General features: G+C 44.9%; 1 protein-coding gene across 3 annotated transcripts in view; it reads right to left on the bottom strand.

The window, feature by feature from the left end:
• Positions 1-1,628: 1,628 nt before the first annotated feature.
• The window catches only part of OSR1 (odd-skipped related transcription factor 1), a 37,746-nt gene continuing 18,461 nt past the window's right edge, over positions 1,629-20,913 (bottom strand). For all 3 annotated transcript variants that reach the window (XM_086926290.1, XM_086926291.1, XM_086926292.1), the window contains 2 exons: positions 12,574-13,271; positions 1,629-2,618 (listed from right to left, as the gene is read on the bottom strand). In XM_086926290.1, coding sequence (XP_086782416.1) covers positions 2,483-2,618; positions 12,574-13,271 — 834 coding nt within the window. In that variant the 3' untranslated portion in view covers positions 1,629-2,482. The remainder of the gene's footprint in view (positions 2,619-12,573; positions 13,272-20,913) is intronic.

The following is a 20,913-nucleotide window of genomic DNA, read 5'->3' as shown; positions in this document are numbered from 1 at the left end:
ACCATTTGTCTGTGCCTCGGCATCAGACTTCAAAGGCTGCCGCTCCCCCGCCCCCCGCGTGCACATCGCGCACCACCATTTGTCTGAGCCTCGGCATCAGACTTCAAAGGAAGCCGCTTCCCCGCACCCCCATCAGACTTCAAAGGAATGCGCTCCCGAACTTGTTGGCCTCTCTCTCGTGAGCCTTTATTTACTTGTTTTCATGTTCTTCATTCAGCTCTCTCTCTCCTTACCTCTGTTTCTTCCCCTCTCTCTCGCTTTCAACCTTGTTGTTTCATATTGTTTTCCCCGGGTCTTCTCTTCCATACAGTCTCACTTCTGTTGCTCGCTGCTTTTGCTCCTGCGAATTTTGGCCTATCTCCAACCTCCTCCCTCGCTGATCTTGGATCTCGGCCCCCTCCTCCTCTTTCCTCTCTCCCTCGCCTCTCCCGCGCTTACTGTTCCTATCTCCTATTCATTCATCTTCCTCATCCATTTTACCACCCTCTCTTCATCTCGCAGACATACTTCCATTCTTGGCTAAGAAAATCATTGCAGTATTGATCTGTGCCTACTCGTCTCTCTTCATAACACATCCCATGCTTTGTTAATCAATGTTATATACATAACAAGGGTTTTGTTTACAGGTCTATTAAAAAGATACTTCACTCGGGGACACCACCACATCACTCGGGGACACCACCACATCACTCGGGGACACCACCACATCACTTGGGGACACCACCACATCACTCGGGGACACCACCACATCACTCTGGGACACCACCACATCACTCTGGGACACCACCACATCACTCGGGGACACCACCACATCACTCGGGGACACCACCACACCACTCAGGGACACCACCACATCACTCAGGAATACCACCACATCACTCGGGGACACCACCACATCACTCTGGGACACCACCACATCACTCTGGGACACCACCACATCACTCAGGGACACCACCACATCACTCTAATACAACACCACACCACTCAGCCCAACCACATCACTCAGCACCACAACAGCACTGTCCTTGCTTGCTACCAACAAGCATTGCCATAGCCAATAGCACTCGCATTAGGAAAGTGTAAGCTATTGGCTTTGTGAATAACAATGCTATTAATTTAGATATTTTCAAAGCCAACACATATTTAAAAAATTTGTCATTTACAATACCAATAGCTCACACTTTCCTAATGCGAGACCTATTGCATTGCAAATGCTTGTTAGTGGTGTGTTGTTTCCGTCACGCAGAAAATGCAGTTTTTACTTTGCTGGGATGTGTGACATGTGCTAGGTAAATGAGTGCCTCGACTGGTCCTTTACCATATGAGGAAAGGGTGGAAAGGTAGGTGTCACACCATCATCACAGGAAAGGCGGAAGATCTGCACCTACCTTCTACTGATTCAAAACACAATTTTCTTGCTCTGATGTAAGAACAGGGGAAAACAAAACTTTTTTTGTAACTTTACTTACATCTAAACACTGACTAACCATATTTCGAATCTAGAGTGATCATTTACGTCTTTCGGTGGAAAACCAAAGAAGGCGTGCGTTTTGTGTCACCCTGCTCCCTCTGGAATGTCATCTTCAAGGTCACTTAAAGAAAGTATACAGAACCCAATATAAACTCTTGGATAATTAGAGCCTGTAAAACAGTTTATTTCATACATTTAGAAATCCAGTGATAAATGATAATTACCAATAATCAGCATAAAGTGCCATACAACAATATTCATATTAAAAACATTGGAATGTCTTATTTACACACTGCTGGTAAAGCTTGCAGTAGAATATTTGGGGTCTAAACTGCAGCCCTTTTCATGACCTCTTTCAAGATCCTGGTAGCTTTGGTTGAAGGAAAAGGACATCCTTTTGTGCGAGAAGGTGTCCAGGTGATTGTCGATAACTGACACACACAGCAGGTTCAGTGTGACAGTCCCTCTGAAAGCAGCAGACCAGGGCTCCGAGGCCTACACACCAGTACATTGATTGCGCAGTCCGCTTGCAATCTTTGCCTCTTTGAGCTACTGCATTGCTTCACACATCCCACAAAAGTCTTGTTATTTGGTATCACTGCAAGAAAACACACCATGACCAGAATTTTAGGCTATTCCACAAAAATGCAGAGAAACACCAGCTCCTTGCCTATCCCTATAAGTTGTGCTCTGAGTTTTCATTTGCGCTAATAGCTGCAAAAAGTACAAGCTGACGAAATTGCCAATAGTGATAATTCCTCCGTTTTTTTAAAGTTAGAAGATTTGCAAGAGAAAGATGTCTATCCAAGGCAGACTGTGAATTTATTTTTATTTGCTTGGTCTTGTTCAAAGAACATGTTGTCCAGGTATCGCTCTCTTCCAACTGAATTGTCCTTAATGCATAGTTTGTGCAGTGTTCGCTTGGTCGGCAGTACTCTTCCACGTTTGGCTGTGAAAGTGTCTGTGTCTTTTAAAAAACACCAGCAACACCAGTTCTTGCTCAACAGCATCTCAGCATTTTATTTTGGTGGGTTTGAGTTCCTTGACCTGTGTGTGTAGTGTTTTGTGCACAGCAAGAGTTCTGGATTGGCAAAATCCTTTCCCGCACTCCTGACACTTGAACGGCTTTTCCTTTGAATGGATATATCTGAAATTAAAGAAGGCAGATATTAAAATGAATGATATGATTTTACAGGCATGTCAAAGACTCACAGAATCTGCTTTCACGCCTCCTGAGAGGGCACTTCCACTTAGGGAGGTCTGTGGACTGGCTGGGCTAGACAAGCCACACTGAGTAAACAACCTAAGAGCTCAAGTACTCCACACTTCCGGGTTCCTTTGGCTCCCACAGTTTTTAGATCGTGGATGATGTGGGAACCGGAAGTGTTACATCAAGGTGCTGCTCTCAGGACACTTCCTCCCCACCCCAACCTCAGGTCACCTCCCCACATCTCAGCAAACCACTGATAATTATCAAGATGCAAACGATCTTTATTACTGGGGAATTGTGATGTGTCATGATTTTATTGTACTAGTTATATTATAGTGTACAATACCGTCTGGTAAATGTGACCCAATATTTATTTACAGGTACTGGGCTGTGTGTAAGCGTGTACTTGTAAGGTGTGCCCACATTTCACCAGGTCCCCAGCCTGTGTGTGCCTGATCATGCTTTCTGCATTGCCATGATCTAGGGATCATTCTAGGAGAGCTGACATTAAAAGCTCGTAAATGCATAAACTGAGTTTTTGTATCTTTATTAATTGAAGAACTTTGTAGCATTTCTTACAGAAGTTCTTTCATAGTTCTCCTGATTACATCAAGCTGCTGGTGACTGAGTGAAGTAATGTACCCTCTGCATGGATCTTTGTTTCACCCAAAGGTCATAGACTCATATCTCGGTGGCCCACTCTGCCCTTTCAATAAAACGAGGACCATTGGGTTGAGAAACAATTATTTTGTCTGTCAATAGCGACAAGATTCCCCTTGTGATACAAACATGTGCACTCTTTAAACATATTGGTTATGTTATGCCGTGCTGTGCTATGCTATGTTATGTCATGTTAGGTTATGCCATGTTATGTTATGTCATGCTATATCATGTTGTTATGCCATGTTATGCTATGCTATGCTAAGTTATGTTATGCCATGTTATGTTATGTTAAGTGATGCCATTTTATGTTATGCTATGCTAAATTATGTTATGCTATGCTATATTATGCTATGCTATTAGATGGTGATACATGGTAATTTGATCAGTGGCACACAAACACTGGGCTGATTCACAAAGGCCCTCTGCACTCATGGCGGAGCCCCCTCAGTCGTGGGGGCCCTCCTCACTGCAGTCACTCATTACAAAGGACCCGCAATGACTGCGGGCCCCCTCCACCACGACTGCGAGGCCCCCGCCATGAGTGAAGAGGCCCTTTGTGAATCAGCCCCACAGTATGTTAGACACTAATCGAGACAAAATAGTTTAAATCATTTAAGCACAAATTACTCAGAGTTTAACCATAATTAGATTTTCTGTTCAGTAGCTGGAAATCAATGGAGGCACCTGAAATCAGGGAGGGCGGGCTTGGTGTTCAGTCAGTACGGCACAGCGCTCCAGAAGAAAGCACATGGGGCCTCATTTATGAGCCCTTGCGTCACTTTTACGCTGCCGGTGCGTCACTTTTTGTGACGCACCAGTGGCGTAAAAAATGCGCCTTGTTGCGCCATATTTACAAAGTGAAGCATCTAGGTAGATGCGTCACTTTGTAAACCCCTGTGCCACATTATACCTGCGCCAGGTATAATGTATGCAAGGGGGGCGAATTGAGGCAAGAAAGGGTCGTAGAAGTGGCGCAGGGAAATCTATGAGATTTCACTGCGTCACTTCTAGGACGCCATTGCGTCAAAATGTTGCGCCTGCCTCACAGCAGGCATAAGACTGACACAGGCCCTTTCACATGGGGCTTGCCCCATGTGAAAGGACGCATTGCTGGAGTTGTGTCACTTTTGTGACACACTCCAGCAATGCGTCATTTTTGCGCTTACAAATACGTCAGAAATACTGACGTATCTGTAGCTCCTTGCGCAATGATGTGTCAGAATGTAAATATGACGCATCATTGGTGTCGCAAGGAGGGCGCAATGAAAAGTGACGCATCGCTGTTTTCACGCAGCGATGCGTCACTTTTCATAAATGAGGCCCATGGATTCTGATTACGATCTTGGCGGATGGGATACTCTGTCACAAACCTGATGGCTATCCCGTCCACCATATTATGATCCATTATACAATGGAACTTGTTGTAAGGTGGTTGGATATCCAGCATGTTTGTGACAGAGTATCCCATCCTCCAAGATTGTATTTAGGCCCATAGTCTGAAAGATCTGAACTTAGAGGGTGAAAATTATTGTATTACTATAGCAAGGAGGAGGGGTGCTGTCTGGGCATCGGGGATGGTGTGGGATGTAAAGCAAAGCCAGCTGTGTGGCACAGGGAGAGGTGGCCTGGCTTTGGCAGGCAGCCAAATGGCTAGATGCCAGTGGTATAAGGTGGTACACATTCTGGCCCAGATAAATAGCATGCAGTTCGACATTATGATGATTTAGTCATTTATTATTAGAATGTGAAATGAGGCGTTCCCTGTTAAAATAGTCCAGTTTGTTCAATCTCAATGCATTGATTGAGAAGCTAGTTGTTTGAAAAGGGAGGGGCAGGCATATATATTTATTTTTAAATATTTAGCATCTGGAATTTAGCTACTGTCATAGAGGCTGAAATGGTTGTGTTGTGCATGGAATTAAAAAGGACTCCTTGGTATCTGGCTTAGGGCAGGTTTCTAGGTATAATGGGGGAAGGAGGCACGAGAGGGGCGCAGCTGAGATAAGGAAGTAAAGGGATCTCACAGGAGTTGAGCATAAGCGAGTGGAGTGTTCCTTAGTTACCTACAACAGTTAGAAAACCAAAATATTTTGTTTGAAATGGAAAGGGGAAGGAGAAAAATAGTGTTTTGTGGGTGTATAAATGCTATGAGAACCAAAGGAAGATATACTATCACTAAAGGAGAAGACAGACGCAAAAGGAGAAGTTCAAGGTGTGAGCTGCAGGGTACACCAGGAGAGATGGGTACTTGAGAAAATTGCACAATGAGTATCTACAATGAAGAAAGTTTGCATACAAAAGTAATTGTGCGGTTGGTCTAGGTGACATGGGAAAGGAGGGAGTCAGTCATGCCATATAGGCAGGGATGCTTGAATTCCGTGATTCTGTGGCTTCAGCAATTTCAACATAAGAATGGATTTGCTGCACATGACTGACTGACTGAAATATTTTTAGAGCGCTCCTATGCCGAGGCGTCTTGTCGCTATAGGACGAGAGAAGAGAAGATGGATTAGGACAGCGCGAAAATCCAGGTCTTCAAGGCCTTTCTGAACTTAACTAGGCTCTTTTCTGAACGAAGAGAGGATGGCAAACTACTCCATAGCTTGGGGACTTGGTGGGAGAAGGATCTGCCGCCCCAAAAAGCTCTCTGTATTCTGGGGATTTGAATGAGATCTTGAGAGCTAGATCTAAGTGTGCGCTCCGGCACATATGGGGGGAGAAGATTAGAGAGCTGTTTAGAGGTATTCCCGTAAAGGGATTTATGGGCCAGGCACATGGCCTTAAATTGAATTCTGCGCCTGACCGGGGAGCCAATGAAGTTCACGGATGGATTTGGAGGTGGGATGACGTTTGGGGAGGTTGAGCAAGACTCTGGCCGCTGCGTTTTGAATTGATTGGAGCCTGGTGAGTTGTCTTTCACCCGCACCAATGTACAGGGCATTACAATAGTCTACCCTGGACATGATCAGCGCTACCATCACCGTTTTCCTCAAGGAGAATGGGATGTAGGGTAGGATTTTTCGAAGGATCTTTAGTGTGAAAAAACAGGCTGATGTGACCTGGCTAATCTGGATGTACGACATTACAACGCATGCTTTTACATCGCATGCTTTTACAACACGGTTTTTACAACGCATACCATTACAACGCATAGTGCTTTGGGGCGCTGGATAGTGAATAGTTTAATTTACTATTCCAACTCCAGTCCCCTTGGATAGTAGGGAAGGTGTTGGACAGTAAATTAAACCTATTCCCTATCCTAGAGCGCCCCCCAGCGCAATGCATTGCAATGTAAAAGTTGCGTCGTAAAGGCACTGCGTGGTAAAAGTTGGGTTGTAAAGGATGTTTCCTGGCTAATCTGTGCTGTACAGGTGAGGTCCTTGTCCATTATGAAACTTAAGTTTCTAACCCTATTTGCTGGGGCCAGGCAGGTGCCGGCCTCTGAGGGCCACCATAGGTCGCTCCAGATGGAGGGTTTTTGGCCAAACTCGATCACCTCAGTCTTTTCGGTGTTAAGCTTGAGGAAGTGGGTGTTCATCCACTTTTTTACGTCTGACAGGCAATTCCTAAAACTGGTGGCGGTGGCTTCCACATGTCACATATTTTATTATTGCTGTATAAATTGCAGATTTTGACAAAAAAAACTGATCATGGCTCAAAAGTATCGAAAGTTACTAAAGAAATAGTGCCATGTGTAGCCGCACAGAGGAACGCTCTTCGCAAAGGTTGAGTACTCAAATTTTAGTAGCTTATTGCTGGATTTGGGTGTTAAAGTGATACTAATGAGGTGAAACATTTAGTGAGAAAATGTTAACAAAGGCAAAAATTACAAAATAATGAATTAATATCATCACTATATGTTCTGCATTATGCCTCATAATTTGCCTTTTCTTGCAGTATCATTTAGTCAACCCTGCCACATAATTTAGCCCTCTTCCACTGCATAACCCCAGTGGCCATGAATATAGCTTCTGTAGGCAAGATGTTAGGGAGTAAATAAGGTCTAGGTAGTACACTCATTAGGCTGCATCAAGGATTGAAGCTGAGTTTTGTGTTGTAGGAGTCGTGTTTCCTGGGTAAGAGACTTACGGCATTCACTGTAATTGTTTAGCACAGGTGACCAACGCGAACGAGGACTGTGAGTGAGGATAGAGGCGGTTAAGGAAGATAGCCCGAACTGAAGGTTGATCTGAGAATGCAGTTGAAGAGGTCATAAGAAATGCAGCCATCATGGTGGGGACTTAGAATGCTATGAAGTTTATTACACAGTCACAAATTGAGTCAGGGCATTATTGGATTAAAGATAGTTGCTGAGGGGGTAGTGTTATGTACTCTGACGGGTTGCTAATCGAGTAGTCAGATAGAGAAGAGGTTCTGATGGTGGAGGGGATCAATGTGGGTCAGAGAGCCGGACAAGGTTACCATGGGAGTAGATGGGGAGTGTGTAGTGAGCAATAAACATTCAGACAGGACTTGATTCTCAGCCTCAGGTTCCACTGCAACAAGCTGTCTCCAAAGTAACCGCATTTACGTGCATTGTAGACCTATGGGTGGAATGGTAAGTTAAAGACCTTAGTGATCCCGGACTTGTGCAATTGTGCCACTCAGGCTACATTTACTTTGCAAGCCCAAAATGACCTAAATATGGCTCGGGTAGCTTGAATCCCTGTGCAGAAGAGACATGCCCAGCGTTTTGGACTAGACTACTCCATTAAAGTGAATGGCCAAGACTTACCTGCAAATAGTTGGTCCTCTTCCTTTTATGCACATACGGGCTAAATAAAACAATGGTGGAAGGCAAGGCTGCCCAGAGAAATTCCCGTTTGTGCAAGCATTTCAACCTATGCAATGTTATTTGCTTTTATAAAAAAAAATAACAACATAGGTGGCATTATAAATAGACAGTGGGTGGATATTATTTACTAAGGTTTGGGGCAGGTGCTCGCATGGAGCAAAGCAACGTGAAGCATTCCTTCAGGTTAATCACCATTATAAAATCCTGCTGGTGCTTCACAAGAGCCTGCTCAACATTTAAGAAATCTAGGGGCATATTATCAAGGGGGTTTATCTCCGCTTTTTTGGCTTTAAAAGCCAAGAAAGCGGCGATAAAATGATCTCCCTATTACCTAGCTGTCACTAACACCAGTTAGCGACAGCTAGTAGGAGATAGCGACCATCTTGGGCCCCACTTTGCATTTCAGTGATATTTATCACTAATGACATGCAAAGTGGGCGTGCCAAGATGTTAGCGACTGGAAACAGTCGCTAACATTGCTATCTCCTATTACCAACTTTTGGAGATATTTGCGCTAAGCGCGAATATCTCCAAAAGCTAACACCTGCCCTGAGCAGTTCTTAGCCATGTTATCCAATGGGAGGTGGATAACATGGCTAAGAGCATTAGCTCGGTAATGCATGAATATCGCTGACTTTTCAGCGATATTCATGCATTGCGGCCGATTTGTATCGCATTTGCGATAAACCTCGGTAATACCAAGGTTTATCTTCGATAAAAATCGCCGCAGCTCTGCGGTAAATTTTGTCTCTAACCAAGCAATGGCGAAAATTATCGCTATTGCTTGGTAATATGCCCCCTAGACCTGAATCTACAGCAAGTGACCTAATGCACAATATGTTTGTGTTTAAGGGTCTGGGGGGCATATTACCAAGCAATAGCGATAATTATCGCTATTGCTTGGTTAGAGACAAAAATTTACCGCAGAGCTGCGGCGATTTTTATCGCAGATAAACCTTGGTATTACCAAGGTTTATCGCAAATGCGATAAAAATCGGCCGCAATGCATGAATATCGCTGAAAAGTCAGCGATATTCATGCATTACCGAGGTAATGCTCTTAGCCATGTTATCCACCTCCCATTGGATAACATGGCTAAGAACTGCTCAGGGCAGGTGTTAGCTTTTGGAGATATTCGCGCTTAGCGCAAATATCTCCAAAAGTTGGTAATAGGAGATAGCGATGTTAGCGACTGTTTCCAGTGGCTAACATCTTGGCACGCCCACTTTGCATGTCATTAGTGATAAATATCACTGACATGCAAAGTGGGGCCCAAGATGGTCGCTATCTCCTACTAGCTGTCGCTAACTGGTGTTAGCGACAGCTAGGTAATAGGGAGATCATTTTATCTCCGCTTTCTTGGCTTTTAAAGCCAAAAAAGCAGAGATAAACCCCCTTGATAATATGCCCCTGGGGTTGATGATCGAGTGCTCAAAGGGCATTACTACTGAATAGTGGATTCTAAAGTGAGAATGGAAAGGTATATAGTAGTCCTAAAGCCAGATTTGTGTTATGGAGAGATTTTCATTCTGGGTGCTAGGGTTCTATGGTGTTTGCAATATACATGTTGGGCAAAAAAGAATGTTGTGTCATAAATGTAGTCTTTATTTAAGTATTTAGCAATATAGAGAGAGTTTATAATACTATTCCTAAAGTCTAAACAACAGAATTGTACTTAAGGCGTAGGGTTATAGTTAAGGGTTTGTGGTGGGGTAAGGGTAAGGATTATGGGTAATGATTAGGGTTAGGTGTTAGTGTTAAAATTAGGTTTTAAGGAGTGTGTTGTGGTTTCTTCAAGGGTGGGCGTTAGAATTAGGGATTGGAATTAAGCGAAACATTTGTGTCACACGTTCTTTGTGAAAGCCTTTTTTTGCCATGGCTTTTCTTTATGATACTTAACATGCAATCCTCTCTATTTGCTCGCTTCTTAACTTATAGGTCTCACCCTTTTATAACCTCTTTGGAAAAGGCTTGAAAAATATATTCTAAATTATCAATGTATTGGGACAGGTGATGTACGCATCCATGGAGGAACACTACACACAGATCCATGTACTTTCCTTCACTGACTCGCTCACTCTCATTTGCTTTCTCGCCCACATACTCGCGACAAGACAGTGTCTTGTTTTGGACAATGTAAGTGATGCAATGAAAACTGCCTCTGGCATTGCCCCATTGATTCAAATGTTTGGGAAAAAAGATCCATTGAGACCGGTAGGCTGACAGGTTTTAAAAGTGAACAGTGAGCCTACAAAAAGGCATAATTCACATAATTGTGGTACCTTTCAAGTATTGTGAAAAGTAAAAGCTCCTTGCACTCCCTGGGCTCTGGTGATGTATGCTGTCTTCTAAAATGCTAATGACTCAGTCAGCAAACATTTTAGTGTTATGGTTGAAGTTTTCTGAAAATATGCCGACCTAGTGCTGATTTATAAACATGGAAAGGCAGTGTGGCATGAGGCCGGTAGCAAGCAACCAAGCCAAATGTGATTTTACAAATAGCTGTCCTGGTGGATATTGGTAGTGAGAAACCTGCAAACAAATCGATCAGGGGAATCTGTTTGCTTCCTGTTATTGAGCACTACTAGATATCATTATCCCAGGAATATAAATATTAAGATGATGCTAAGTGAAAGATCAGAGATCAGTGTAAATGCAGCAGCGTTTTCAACAATTAAAAAATAATATTCTGACTGGTTTGAGCCTCAGAACACAGTTTGAAATTGTAGCTACATGGTCCTAGGGTGGTGGCTACTTGGTCCTATAGAGGTGGCTGCATAGTCCTAGAATGATTGTTACGTTCCCTAGAGTGGTGACTACATGGTTCTAACGTGCTGCTACATGATCCTAGAGTGGAAGTTACGTAGTCCTGGAGTTTTAGTTACATGACCCTAGAGTGGTAGTTACGTAGTCCTGGAGTTTTAGTTACATGGCCCTAGAGTGGTAGTTACATAGTCCTGGAGTTTTAGCTACATGATCCTAGAGTGGAAGTTACGTAGTCCTGGAGATTTAGTTACATGATCCTAGAGTGGTAGTTACGTAGTCCTGGAGTTTTAGCTACATGATCCTAGAGTGGAAGTTACGTAGTCCTGGAGATTTAGTTACATGATCCTAGAGTGGTAGTTACGTAGTCCTGGAGTTTTAGCTACATGATCCTAGAGTGGAAGTTACGTAGTCCTGGAGATTTAGTTACATGATCCTAGAGTGGTAGTTACGTAGTCCTGGACTACATGATCCTAGAGTGGTAGTTACGTAGTCCTGGACTACATGATCCTAGAGTGGAAGTTACGTAGACCTGGAGCTTTAGCTACATGGTCCTACAGTGGTAGTTACGTAGTCCTGGAGTTTTAGCTACATGATCCTAGAATGGTGGTTACGTAGTCCTGGAGTTTTAGCTACATGGTCCTACAGTGGTAGTTACATAGTCCTAGAGTGGTGGCTTCAGGGTCCTACAGATATTCTAGTGGAAATTGTACCTGAAACTCTTCAGTGAGTATGATAAGAAGAATCAATGTTGTATTTTGCTAACCGGCCACCTAAAGTTTGGGTTTCTACCAACACAACAAGGAACCTTTGAGGCTCCGTGAAGTAAGACAAGTTTCGACCACAGCCCTGGTTTGTGCTCTCTCAGTCAGCCACCTAGGAGGTGCATTTCAGGCCCAATCAGCAAACAAATTCTGTGCCTTTAAGGGACACTGAAGCAGATTCCAAGTAGACCAGTTCATGTCGTGAAGAATTAGATTTCAGTTTTCACAAGTTGAAATCAAGTCTAGCCATTTCATGGAAGAACATTATCTACAATGCCAAAAAAGCCTATTTCAGGGTATATCGCAAATTATAACTTTCAAATAGTGACACATACATATGGTAAATATGCAATGGCACTAGCAGATTTTGGCAAACTTCACAATTTTGGACTTTATAAAACAGTAAAGTTGTTGACTTTCACCTAAATTCTCCTATATAAAAATGTTTGTGCAAAAATGTATCAGCTTCAATTTTTTTGCACGATCAATGTCCAACCAAAATTTAAATGTGCTTGCATTTTCTATTACAAAAGTTTAGGAAGTTTCCAAATGTTTATAAAAGATATCTTAAGAGTTAAAAATCCTGAATTTTCATGACTTTTCCCACTACTATTAGTAACGGGATTAGAGAAAAGATTTATAGCATAGTCAGTCTAGATATTTTTGCATAGAAAGAATCTAGAAAGGAGTTAGTATGTAGTCCATAGTCATAAAAAAAAGTAAGTATTTGCAGCCAAGTGACAGAGTTGTCTTTCTAAGGTGGACATTCTTGAAAGCATAAACATTGAGTTAAATTACACATACAGTTCAAAACATGTGGTCTTGCCTTCACTCATAGCATTCAGTAGGATTTCAAAGGTGAAGGTATGCTCTTGAAATCACACGAACACACAGTCAGCTACCATACCTGTGATCTCTAAGGTGGTCCTGTCTTCTGAATGCTTTATGGCAAATGTCACATGTGTAGGGTCTCTCATCAGTATGGGTTCTTTCGTGGATCAAAAGATTATAAGACTTAGTGAAGTGCCTGCCACAAAACTTGCACACAAACTCCTTCTTAGTCTTGGAAGGCAGCCTGCCTCGAGTTGGCTTCTTCTCTGAGGAGAGTTTGGTGACATCCAGAAGAGAGTTCAAGGCAGGAGAGCTGCGTCCATCTGGGTGGCCCAGCTTTGAATGGTCTTCTTGGGTGGCTGCCACTGCAAGGTTGGCAAAATCAAACCTTGGTTTCACTTTCAGAGAGCCATTTGCAGACTCTTGTTTGGTGTGGATCATGTGAGGAAAAAAGGGGAAGGCTGGCAGCTGAAACCTGGCGTCCACCAACCCGGACACCCCTGGTACTTTGGAGAAGGTGGATCGAGGTAAATGCATAGTCGGGTACCCTAGGGTCCACTGGTGGAGATGGACCGCATGAAGGGCACTGAAACCGTAGATGTTAGGCAGGTGGTCAGCTGGCACTGGAAGCCCATTGAAGGACTGCAGAAACGAGTAGTTGGTCAGCTGGAGCGACGGGTGAATGGGCACAGGGGCTGGCAGAGTCTTGCTACCCATGGTAGCTCCTTTGTGGTTGGTCTTCTTTAAATGATCCAGGGGTCCAGGAGAACGTGCCTGAAAAGAATAAGTATGCGAGAAATAAATTACAAGAGAAGGAAAAGTGACAATGTGATATGTATATAACAGCTGCACACATTCAGTACCAACAATGCATTCATCCGTATTGTACTTTTATTTGATAAGTGCAACAAATGCCTGTACTAAAACTGTATTGTAGGTGCCTATAAATAATTCATGAATAATGTGTACACAATAAATTACTAGCAGCGAGTGATACACTAAAACAAACAAATATCACATAATAAAATAAAATAAACATATAGAATTCAGAGTACATCAAAGTACATCTTCCACATTTAATGTTTGTCTTTTTACCATATTCGTAAAGCATTTAAGTAAGGTTGTTGAGTGTAGCCGGTTGGGTAACTGGTTCAACAACAATGTTCCTGCCAAATCAAGGTCTTAAGCTCACAACTATGGATGTTGACTCTCTATTCCAGAGTGTCAACACCCAAAGTAATGGGGCTTAATATCTCTTCTTCAGTGGCAGCTCGAGCGTCGCCCCACTGCTCGTTGATCAGTGCAAAGAAAAATAAAATGATAATAACAAGCAGTTATTATCATTTTCTTTGTGGGACTCCTACTCAAGCCAGGTCGGGAGGGTTGAGGCTAGGCTCCCCACTATTAGGGGGAGCAGAAGTGGTTTGCCCTCCCTCCCTAAGTGCGCATGAAGAATTGGTGGCCTTCTGGGGCCGTCTAAACAGTCATGCGCACTTGGCATGTTCTCCATTGGGCTGTGTGGAGAACATGACCAGCTTCCCAGTTACTGGCCCGATTCACAGACTGAACTTAAGACTAAATCCTAAACTTACTACTATTTGGTATTCACAGAATACACTTATTACTTTTGGGATTCACAGAGTGAACTTACTACTTTCGGGATTCACAGAATGAATTTAATACTTTCGGTATTCACAGAATAGATTTAAGACTACTAAATTTACGTCCGCACTCGGGCCGTAAATTCCGGCCCGGAGGCGGAGTTTCCAGCTTGGGGTGGGGCTTGCAGCCCAGAGGCGGAGCTTCTGGCCTGGAGGCGGAGCTTGCAGTCCAGAGGGGGAGATTTAAGCCATGGCTAAATCCCCACCTCCGAGCTGGAAGCTCCTCCTCCAAGCCACAAGCTCCGCCTCCGGCCCGCAAGTTCCGCCTCCGGGACGGAATTTCCGGCCCGTGTGCGAACGTAAAGTTAGTAGTCTTAAATCTATTCTGTGAATACCGAAAGTAGTAAGTTCATTCTGTGAATCCTGAAAGTAGTAAGTGCATTCTGTGAATCCCGAAAGTAGTAAGTGCATTCTGTGAATACTAAATAGTAGTAAGTTTAGGATTTAGTCTTAAGTTCATTCTGTGAATCGGGCCCTGAGTGTCCGTTTTGGCCACACAGACCAATCACACCGCTGCTCCTGCTGCGTCGTGTTTGGCTGGGAGAGTCCGGGAGACTGGGTGCTTCCGGCGCTCTGCGAGGACTGAGGAGAGAGCAACGGCAAAGACGGTAAGTACATTTTTTATTTTTATATCATGCTTTTCCCCCTCCCGCCGCCCTACCACCACCATACAGAGGCAGCCTCCGCTACTCTTTCACATCCTGTAGACAATGTTGGATCACTTGTAGACCAAAGAGATTACTATTCTTTTTACGAGAAAGTGATAACTATGTGGGATGATGTCAATATGTTTCCAAATGGCGTGCAGCACATTTTTGTCCGGAAGTGCCACATTTGGCTAACCAATTTGAAGTATAATCCTGGATAAATGGTTGTACTTTTGCAGACCGAACACCACTCGGAAATCTCTGTTTTGGAAGGCCTACACTTTGGTCATCGAACACGGAGGGAAACTGAGATGGGCTGTCGAGCAGCAGGTGACGTCTAGATAGTACATAAGGCAGAACAAGCGCGATACTGTGAGCTTCCGCTTATAAAGGATACCATGTTAACCGCATCGCTGCGGCGGTTATTTTTCCCCTACGCGGCTTTTTTCTAAAAGCTGCGTAAGATGACGAGCTCAGCTCGTCATCCGCACATGCAGCTGACGAGCTGAGCTCGTCATCAGCATCGAAGGGGTTAAAAGAATAAAGAGATGAAAGTGTGCTACTTCAGCTGCAGCTAACACCTTGGGTTCAAGGGAACATTTAAGTCAAAAATGTCACCAGATTTGCTGCCTGGGACAGAAGACGACCCAGGTAACATTGATTTTGTGCTAATATCAGAATCTCCATTTTACTCTCATTTTCAGGCCATATTTTTACATCAGATGAATTTTGGCCATTATCAGTGGAGCCTTCCTGCGGATCACAGGGATCAGGGATTTATCAGCAAACACCTCAACCAAAGGGCAGGATGGAGTAAATCAACAATCACGAGAAATACATCTTTTTTATAGCTGGGTTTGGCAACCTCCTGAATAGTTCATCCTAGTCAGGTTTAAAGGTATTCAAAATATATATTGATGAGAACATTTTGAGAATAAGAATGTTAATGGATATAATTTGCATGTAGTTATTTTGAAAAGCATAAATTGGTTTTGCTATATGGTGGTTTCACTTTTGAAGGGTATAATTGGCAATGGTTCAGAACCGTCCACGGTGGATATTTCGGATAATGAGTGTGTCAGAGTCTCTAGCTGTAGATAAAAGTTTCTCGATAAAGGACGCACATGACCGCAGTGGAAAACCCCCATGGGAAATGCTACTGGTTAAATATGATGCGCCCAGGAGCAACTGTAGTTTTCTGTATGCCAGTTCATTATCAAAGGCACTTGCGTGCCAATAACTGGATCCAGTACAAACCATCCTCAACTGGCCAATTGTAACGTCAAACAGGAACATGCAGTGTGAAGCAGGCAGACACTCCCAGCAGGACAGGTGCCGTAAAGATGTAAATGGCGCCAGACATATTAAAAATGTGCCAGGAGTCAATCGCCGCCTTTGGAACGCACAAACTTATTGCAACTGTGAGACGTTCCTGTCCCAAGGGCCAAAAGGGGACAAAGGCGGTTTACCATATACAGTTCCTTTACAGAACAATGGGAAAGCGTAAAAGGAACAACTTCATGCCAATGGAAGCCCAAACACCGTCTGCCTCTGTTTTTCTAGAACGTGTTGTACTCCAGATAGAGCCTATTTTGTAATTTTCTTTTATTAATAAACAGGCGTTTGCGCCATTTGGTTTGGGAGGCTGCCTTGTAAAGTTGGAAGAAGGGATGCAAGAATGAGGTCACGCCACGTGAGGCCAAACTCATGGGGGGGGGGCGATGTTTACAAACGGGAGGCCTGTGAAGAACAAAGGGCCCTTCGACTCCGCCCACAGCACGCGGGCGCCAAGACGAGCTCGTGCACCCGCGAATAGGATACAAGCAGGACACTGGGAAAAAGGACCTTTTTTGGTATGTCCCGGAAGCACTACCAGTTAGGTTAAAACCGAAATTGTGCTTTCTAACCTTTGTATAGAATACACACGCTATTCAAACTAATAGGTCGGTGCACGTGATGTCTGTAAAATAGTGCATCTTGACCGTGCATGTTTCTTAATCTTATTAAATAGCAAGTTCCGGTTCAAGTGTATAAAAACATGCCTCTCCTTTTTACCATGTAAACATCTTTTGTTTAATTGTACAAAAAGTTAAAAAGTGCAAAAGAAATGTTTGCATTGTAAAAACTGGTGGACACTCTGGTAGAAAGTACATTCTCTCTTTTAATATATTTACAACGTTCGTATATCGAAGACAGTTCGTATGTGTCGAACCTGATAAGAAAACAATATTTTCTCGTCTCGTAGGAAATCAATCCACTTAACGAGAACCTGTGTGAAAGAAACTACTTTTTTGTACAGTTTTCTTCGTCTCTTTCTCATTCCTACAAAGGTCTGGTGAATCGAGCCCCACCTGAACCCGTGAAATAACAATTATGGCTGTAGTTAATCCTGCACATGCAATCCCGTGTTTGCACACAAAAATGATCTCGCAATCCTTAATATGCTTCTTGCTTAAAGATATTTAAGATCCAAACAGACATTATGGTATCGTTCGCGGATTGCATTAAAACTTGAGAATGAATATTAGGATAGTTGGTGCCGGAATTTAGTAATGTTTTGTGAAATAGTGGATGTTCAGGGTTTTTCCCGCTAACGTTTAAAACTTTAAAAAAAAACTCAATAGGCACAATCAGAAACATTAGGCCATATCTTATTAGGCAGATGTACGGGATTGACTTATAAAAAACACATGTTGGCGACGTGGCTAAACCAACGGTAAATCACGCCAATTATATGTGAAAACCTATTCAGGTTCATAGATCAAATTCTGTCCTTTACTTCGAAGGCCTGCACTGCTCCACAAGCATTGAACTGCTATTGGAAGAGAGAAACGCCTTGGAAAGAAATCACCATTAATGGAAAACCACTAGTGAAATGCCAGATGTAGGTGAGCGCTGTGAAACATGCCAACTTAATTATGGTGACTAAATAAGTCATAAAATCACGTTTGAACAATAACAGACTCAAATTACAGACGCAGGAAAATGAGTCGATGAATTCCAAAAGGTGCGAAAAGGGTGTGCCTTTATACACCTAATCAAAAATAATCTCGTACACTGAAAAGTGTAACTCGCTTAAGCATCAGTGTAATGTCAGGGTTAGATGAAGGGACAGGTAAGAGGGGCCTTGTGAATAGGGGAGTGCCGATGCAGCGGCTCCTTGGAGTGTTGGAATAGAAGGAAGGGGGGGGGGGGCAGGTGAAAACACAGGGACAATGAGGCTCTGAGAAAGTAACACTGGCTCAGTTTAACGTCCATCGCTCTGACTCTGGGAGAAAGAATTAGTGGACAATAGATCCGATGTGAGAAAGGACAGGTGCACAGGTCAGGGAGCAAGCGGTAGGAGTGATAACTAAAGCGCCCAAAACATCGAAGAACTGGTGAGTTCTACACTGTATAAAAACTGCACACTGCTAACTTTTGAAGAAAAGAAAACTTTGGTGAAGGCCAATAGGTCTGGCATCACACCAGCCCTTTGGCTTTGTCAAGGCTTGTTTTGCTTTGGCAGTTTCCTCAAATCTTTATTGTTGGGGGAAGCTGCAAGACCATCAGAAATCAAAAAAAAAAAGTTAATTGCAAAAATATTCTGTGGTCTCAGAAACCACTCGGCCACAGTCCCCGTCGCTCAAGGAAACCTCTTGGAGTGTTGACGTGCCCTTTTTGAAAGGACAGAGTGCTGTCGCTCACAGTGAAGCCAGCCAATGGCTGAAGGGCCCCATGCTTTATGCTGCTGTAGTGGGTGGAAGAAAAAGCTGAATGACACAATACCAGACCAATGGATGGAGAGTGGCTTAAAGCCACCTATATTATGCACATAATAAGAGGAAAAGCGCTGAGTGACTGTCCTTATAAGGACATAGCAGTGTAATTTGATATTCTAGAAATTATTTTAGTCACATCAAAAGGACTTGGCTAACGCCAAACCTAATAAGAGACGGTAGAAGAAGAGAAAGTAGTCACATCTGGCAGCTCTATCCCCCTTTAGACAGATGCAGCAAGATGGATGCCTGATTTAAATGTTTGCTGCAGAGCTCTGTATCCGACTTGTCATTCGTTCCTGTGCTGCGTTGACGTCATGGCGCTCAGCAGCGTGGAACTGGGAGGGCAGGGCTCTTAGAATGGGTGGAAAGCCACTTTGCCCTCTTTATGCGTTGGGTCGAAGCAGGCCAACACCAGAATGTGGCTGGTACCACATCGCCATTTTAAGAGGGCGAGGGGCGTACGTTTGGTTAGTTCGAGTATTTGGGGTGTTTTACTGTTTATGACACTGTCAGGCTGAAAGTCTGTTTATGGATTGGCCGAACTGTGGGTCCTGATTCAAGCATATTATCACTGCATACCAGAGCAGATCAGACAGCATTTGATTTACAGTGTTCCCCAGCTGTGGTCTGAGCCAGTTGACTGGTCTGGCGCAGCTGTGGTCTGGGCCGGTTCACTGGTCTGGGGGCAGCTGTGGTCTGGGATGGTTTAACTGGTCTGGGGGCAGCTGTGGTCTGGGATGGTTCACTGGTCTGGGGGCAGCTGTGGTCTGGGCCAGTTAACTGGTCTGGGAGTAGCTGTGGGCTGGGTGGGTTGATTGGTCTAGGGCCAGCTGAAATCTGGAAAGGTTGACTGGTCTGGGGGCAGCTGTGGTCTGGGCCAGTTTACTGGTCTTGGAGCAGCAGTGGTCTGGGCCAGTTCACTGGTCTGGGGGGCTGCTGTGCTCTGGGCCGGTTGACTGGTCTGGGGGCAGCTGTGATGGGGCAAGTTCACTGGTCTGGGGGCAGCTGTGGTCTGGGCTGGTTGACTGGTCTGGGGCAGCTGTGGTCTGGGCCATTTGACTGGTCTGGGGCTGCCATGGTCTGGGACGTTTGGTATGTGGCAGCTGTGGTCTGGGCCAGTTCACTGGTCTGGGGGCATCTGTGGTCTGAGATGGTTGACTGGTCTGGGAGGGCAGCTGTGGTCTGGGCCGGCTGACTGGTCAGGGGGCAGCTGTAGTCTGGGCCAGTTCACTGGTCTGTGGACAGCTGTGGCCTGGGCCATTTCAATGGTCTGGGAGCAGCTGTGGTCTGAGCCAGTTCACTGGTCTGGGGGGGCAGCTGTGGTCTAGGTCAGTTGACTGGTCTGGGGGCAGATGTGGTCTGGGCCAGTTAACTGGTCTGGGAGTAGCTGCAATCTGGGAAGGTTGACTGGTCTGGGGGCAGCTGTGGTCTGGGCCAGTTCACAGGTCTGGGAGCAGCTGTGGTCTGGGACAGTTCACAGGTCTGGGAGCAGCTGTGGTCTGGGACAGTTCACATGTCTGGGAGCAGCTGTGGTCTGGGCTGGTTGACTGGTCTGGGGCAGCTGTGGTCTGGGCCATTTGACTGGTCTGGGGCTGCCATGGTCTGGTACGTTTGGTATGTGGCAGCTGTGGTCTGGGCCAGTTCACTGGTCTGGGGGCATCTGTGGTCTGAGATGGTTGACTGGTCTGGGAGGGCAGCTGTGGTCTGGGCCGGCTGACTGGTCAGGGGGCAGCTGTAGTCTGGGCCAGTTCACTGGTCTGTGGACAGCTGTGGCCTGGGCCATTTCAATGGTCTGGGAGCAGCTGTGGTCTGAACCAGTTCACTGGTCTGGGGGGGCAGCTGTGGTCTAGGTCAGTTGACTGGTCTGGGGGCAGATGTGGTCTGGGCCAGTTAACTGGTCTGGGAGTAGCTGCGGGCTGGGTGGGTTGACTGGTCTAGGGACAGCTGCAATCTGGGAAGGTTGACTGGTCTGGGGGCAGCTGTGGTCTGGGCCAGTTCACAGGTCTAGGAGCAGCTGTGGTCTGGGACAGTTCACAGGTCTGGGAGCAGCTGTGGTCTGGGACAGTTCACATGTCTGGGAGCAGCTGTGGTCTGGGCTGGTTGACTGGTCTGGGGGCAGCTGTGGTCTGGGCCAGTTTACAGGTCTGGGAGCAGCTGTGGTCTGGGACAGTTCACATGTCTGGGAGCAGCTGTGGTCTGGGCTGGTTGACTGGTCTGGGGGCAGCTGTCATCTGGGCCAGTTCACTGGTCTGGGGGCAGCTGTGGTCTGGGCTGATTGACTGGTCTGGGGCAGCTGTGGTCTGGGCCAGTTCACTGGTCTGGGGGCAGCTGTGGTCTGGGCTGATTG

The sequence above is a fragment of the Lissotriton vulgaris genome, chromosome 6 (assembly GCF_964263255.1).
Source record: "Lissotriton vulgaris chromosome 6, aLisVul1.2, whole genome shotgun sequence".
NCBI lineage: Eukaryota > Metazoa > Chordata > Amphibia > Caudata > Salamandridae > Lissotriton > Lissotriton vulgaris.
The sequence above is the reverse complement of the archived record's forward strand: the minus strand, read 5'-3'. Positions and strand labels throughout refer to the sequence as shown.